General features: G+C 52.5%; 1 protein-coding gene across 1 annotated transcript in view; it reads right to left on the bottom strand.

Moving 5' to 3' along the window:
• JADE2 (jade family PHD finger 2) overlaps positions 1 to 3,507 on the bottom strand; it is a gene marked incomplete at its 5' end in the record, with an annotated part of 54,150 nt that extends 50,643 nt beyond the window's left edge. The window contains 1 exon segment of the mRNA XM_010153928.1: positions 3,350 to 3,507. Within this exon segment, the coding sequence (XP_010152230.1) occupies positions 3,350 to 3,507 (158 nt within the window).
• Positions 3,508 to 5,316: the final 1,809 nt, after the last annotated feature.

The raw sequence follows: 5,316 nt of genomic DNA, 5'->3' as shown, positions 1-5,316 counted from the left end.
AAAATCAGTGCTGGGGTTTTTTTTTCCAGCAGAGAGAAAAATTTGGATTGCCCACATCTGACACAGGGAAGATCCATTAGGTTTATGTGAAATTTCTTGAGTAGGGAAAAAGGAAAAGTTTGGAAGCAAAGGGGGAAACGGGTGCAGAGTGCATGGGGCAGCAGCTCGGGTAGGACCAGTGAGGTACCCGCTCACTGCTGCTGGGGATGGAGATGGGGCTAATTACAGCAATTAAACTAGGGAAGTAAATGGAGTTGTCAGGCCTTTTAAGGCTTCTCTTCAGGCAGATGAAATATAGTCATCTCCTGTGAAAAAGTACTTGACATTTCTCTGAAGGAGGGCAAGCTGCAAGGGGAGTTGTCTGACACTGGAGATGACCGCAGTCTGCCTCTCTCCTTGGCAGACCCAAAGCTGCTCTCTCCATCTCCAGCTCTCCCATCGGCGACCCAAGCGGGAAAACATTGAGGGCAGGGATGCTATCGGAGGGAGAACTGCTCGGGAGGAGCACACTCATCCCTGCCATGCCTTCTGGTGTGCATGCAGAGATGCTGCCCTGATTAAAAAAGAATCTGGCAGTGTCACTGCTTTTTCCCCCACGGGATGTGCATCATGGCCACAAACCAGGTGTGACTGTTAACCCTGCTGTACAACGAGCTCTCCATTCCACTCACATCGCTCCAGCAAAGGTGAAATACCCTGAGCAGCCCGAGGCCAAAGCCCCTCCAGCCACGCTCGCTGTCTTGCCAGCAAGGAGAGATGGTTCGGGCAGATGAGACCCGATGCAGGACAGACACATGGAGTGATGAGAGAGGAAAGATCTCTGAGGAAGCTAAGGCTGTGGACAAGCAGCACCATCCCGCAGCAGCCCGAGAGAAGCCTGGGATGAGCGGGACGTTGCAATCTGGAAGGTCTGCAGAATTCCACCTGGGAGTGATGAAAACACCAAGGAGCATCTTCGAGAGGTCATGGGAAACAGGTCAGGTTTCAGAAGACCACAAGAAGGCACACATTATCTACCCTTAAAAGAAAACTCAGGGAAAACCACTGAACACATAAACAAGCAATCTGTATGAGCGCACACAGAAAGTAGCAGGGAATAAGAACCATCCAACATGGGTTGGGATGTCTGTGGTGGGTCAAGAACCATCTTGACCTTGCAAGGCTCCAACGCTACCCATCAGGAGATGCTCCCCGGTGCCCCCAGGCCATGCAGGGTCAGGCTTCCTCACACAGACACAGGGTACGCACACTCAGTCCGCTGCGTTCCTCTCCGGCGAAGGGGAAGTCACAAGCTCTTTGGAGAGTAAGGCTTGAACTCAAAACAGTGTTGAGGAATTGAGAAAGAGCTGGAAATCTTGCAAGAGGCAATTCACCGAGGATTATGGAATAGCAATGAGCTTGAGGATAATCAAAAGAGCTAAAAATCCCTCAAGAATTAGGTATTTTTTCAGAGGAGGTTCTGATGGTTGGAGTGAATCCCAAGCTCAAGGTGAGTGGGCAGCAGCAGGCTGCAGTGGGGTGTCTGATGTACCCTCCAAAGCTCAGGGGCAGAGCCCCGCGGTGACATGGGCAAAACCAGGGGAAGACTGGAAGATGGTGGAAAAACCTTCACAACCCCAGAAAACACGACCTTTGATGGAAGCCTAAAATGAACGGATCTGTTTAGTCTAGAGGAGAGAGGGCTGAGAGGAGACACGAGAGCTACCTGAAAAAATGCGATGCTGGGAAATGGCTGGTGACGGAGAGCGACAGGGAATTTGGGAAGGATGACCCACACCAGTGCATGGGAACGGGCAGCACTGGCAGAGCTGCCCTGGGATCCCCAAAAACAAGGGCTTGGAGGAAAGCAGAGGGGCACATCTGCCTGCCCCATGCCCTGGGAGCCCCCAACTCTCCCCTGGCTCAGTGGTCTGGGGTACAAAACCTCACCCGACGGAACGTGGGCAGCCCAGGCTGGCTTTACATGGGCACAGCCAGCCCGAGCAGTGCCCAGCGATCACTTCCCAGCTGGAAACAGCACCGGCGTGAGCCCTCAGCCAGGGAGCAAAGCGCTTGCGGGTCCAGACTGCGGTCAGCTATCAAAGACAACTAAAAAAAGATACTCCACACACAGGGCCTGGGGAGGGGGTACCTCCTTTTTTTTTTTCCTTTGGTTGGTTTCACCCCCGCAAGGATTAAATCAACTCAACAGCCCCCTTTACAACTTCCCTTTTGATGTGTTCAGACTCATTAAAGTTTCATTTCTTTCTCCGTATCCCCCGGGGGAGGAAGGGGAGCGCACACAAAAGTTTACTTCAGGCGGGGCCGCCAGCTGCAGCGGCAGCTGCTGTGGGACAAGCGGAGCCTCCGCTGGGCTTCACACTCGGCCCAAATCCCTCGGCAAAACGCATCCCACCCGCAGCCCCCCAGCATCACGCGCTGGCGACAGCCCTCGCAGGGTCGCACGCCACGAAGCCGGCACCTGAGAGCTGCAAAGCTCCCGCACACCCTGCCCCCATTTTCGGGTGCGACCCTGTGAGTTTTGGGGTCCAACACTGCGAGTTTTGGAGCTCGATCCTGCAAGTTTTGGGGCCCAACACTGCGAGTTTTGGGGTCCTTTCCCAACCTGCCTGGTTCCCCCCACTGGTAGCACCAGCCTGGGACAATCCCCCGCACACGGCGAACGGGCAGCAGCTCCCCCCACGTTTCTGTTTTGCCTGAGCAGCTGTTTGAGTGTCTATTTTAAAACTCAGTTCCCTCTTTTAAAATAGCTAATGAGACACCCATCTAGGCTGACAGACGCCGTCTCCACAAGGTCCAGGAGATGCTTCTGTATTCACTGGGCTCCTTTTCCCAAGCCCCGAATCTCAGCATGCCCGTCACATTCCCAATATGCACAAACAGCTTACATGGTACAGAGGGAAGTTTTTAATTTAGGGGTCAACTCCTGCACCCCTGCCGTGAAATCCCAGCGGTACAGCCACGTGTTTCTAGACAGAGATGCATCAACCAGCCAGGCAGAGGCTGACATTCTGGGTGGTTTTCTGCTGGTATTTTTTTTATCCTCCCCTTGATTTTATCAGCTCTTTTTAAAATTCCCCGACCGAGAACAACTGAGGAGCTGGCCTGCCTGGCACAGCCTCGCGCTGCTGCCCGAGAAAAGCCGTGGACATACAAGAGGGACTTGCAGAAAGCAGCTGCCCATGGCAGAGTGCAGCCAGGGGTCCCCGTGCATCCCTGTGCAAGCCCACGACTCTCTGCATCCCCTTTACATGCTCTCCAAGACAGTGTGCACCCTGCCAGGCACAGGAGACCCCGTGGAGGTGACCGTGTTTGAAGGGACCCCACGGAGGGGACCCTGCTCTCTTACCTGACCACAGGCTCGGGGATGGCCTCGGCGCTCGCCGGCACCTGGACACCCTTCTCCCACTCCTGCCTCCAGGGATCGGCCAGGACATAGTACTCGTCGGGGCTCAGCTGGAAGGAGTCGGGGATCTTCATGGCCGTTATCAGATCCGTGCGGAAAACCTGCACCAAAACAAAACCCAACAGGCAGGGTGAAGTGGTCCGGCTGGGTGCACGCACACCCAGAGAGGATGCCCTGAGGAATTGGTCCCCAAGGGACAGCATAGCGGGTGCTGTGTCCCCAACGGCACGGCTTCAGGGTGTCATCCTCTATCACCTCCAGGGTGAGGCTGGACAGGGGAATAAGGTGCCCAAGCAGGGACTGTCCTGCTCGGCCAGGCAGCGTGCCCGGCCAGGCAGCGCCGAGAGCCTGAGGCCCCACAGCTGCAGCCCCTGCCAGGTCCCCTAGCCCAGGCAGATGTGAAATCCAGCTGCAGGAAGCAAGCTCACCTGAGACACAGACCAAAACTTAATACTAAACTAAGGAACAATGGGCTGCTTTCTCTTAGGGCATCAATGTTTCAACATAACCACACAAATATCTACTCCAAACACCAAAGGATGTACAGCAACTGGGCTTCTCCATGCTCAGCCTTACTGGGGCAAACTATGTTTTCTTTGTTCCTGCCATGAACGATGCTGTGGGAAACACAGAGCCACCTCATCACCCCCAGCACCTTCATGTCACCTCACGGCCCTGAGCGGGGACAGCCAAAAACAGGTACCCCATGGGGGCTTGACTGCTCCAGTGGCGATTTGCAGAAGGCAAAATAAAACCAGGCTGGGTTATGCCAGAACTCGAGAATATCCACCTAAACGGTGATCTAGGTGCCTGCCTACATTCCACAGCCAAACACAGAGACTCTTCCTGACCCAATAAACCTCCACCCTGCACCCCCTCCTCTGCGAAAATCCTCCAGCCCCTCAGTGAAAGGGCTCGTTCTCCATCTCACGTCTGGCCCCACAGTCTTCCCTCAATACAAGACGATGAAAAACTCATTCCAAAAAAATCCCTCGCGGTAAATAAGGTTTTCCATCCAGAGGGTTGCCTGACAGCAATGACTCGAGCAATCCTGCCTCTCGCAGCGTAAAAATAAATTGTAGATGGAAACGGATGATTTCTCCTCTCTACCATCTGCTATTAGCTGAAATAATAACCGACGGTGCCAGCAACCATGCCTGGGCACCTTCTCGCTCCATCCACTCCATCCCTGCGTTACCTTCCGCGGGGCCGGGACGGATCAGGTGCGTTTCCTTCGGATGCTGTTTAATCTGTGTGCAGAACCTACTCTCCAAATGAGTATTGCTTTGTCAGAACCTCAATAAATGACACAATATGGTTTTACACTTTCAATACGAAGATAACACGCTTTCGAGAGCATTTGGGAAACCAAATCGGCTGGCGTGCAGGAAACTAGACATTAACTAAGACCACTGAGACCAGTATTTAGGTCAGTTTGTTTAATCCTCAGAGTCTCAGCTGCTAACCCAATTAGAGTTAAATACAATTCATAAACAACCTTTTCTACGTTGGGACCTCTATGAATTGTACCGATACCTTCCTCCCAATGCATCTGCTAGGAGACATTCTTGCCTACATCTATATAAACCTGATTTGAGTTGGCCAGACACAGTCTCAGCGCATCCTTCAAGAAACATAATTAACAGCCTACATATTACAGTCAGAATTAGGCTCAGTCTGAGAAAGATCAGGTTCCTTTAAGTCTCCATGTGCTACAATTGCATGGTTACAGACACCACAGGAACCTTTTACGCGTTGCCAGTGTGAGACATTTAAGAAAAAAATTAAGAATTAGAATAAATGTTAACCAAACATGAGAAAGGACACGTAGATGTCACAGTCCTTACAGTGCCACGTGTCTGCGTATCAAAACAAACATGTAGCTTGTTTTCTAAAATACAGTGTACAAA

The sequence above is a fragment of the Eurypyga helias genome, unplaced genomic scaffold (genome assembly GCF_000690775.1).
Source record: "Eurypyga helias isolate BGI_N326 unplaced genomic scaffold, ASM69077v1 scaffold8236, whole genome shotgun sequence".
Taxonomy (NCBI): Eukaryota; Metazoa; Chordata; class Aves; order Eurypygiformes; family Eurypygidae; genus Eurypyga; species Eurypyga helias.
This window is presented reverse-complemented; position numbering and strand designations above follow the sequence as displayed.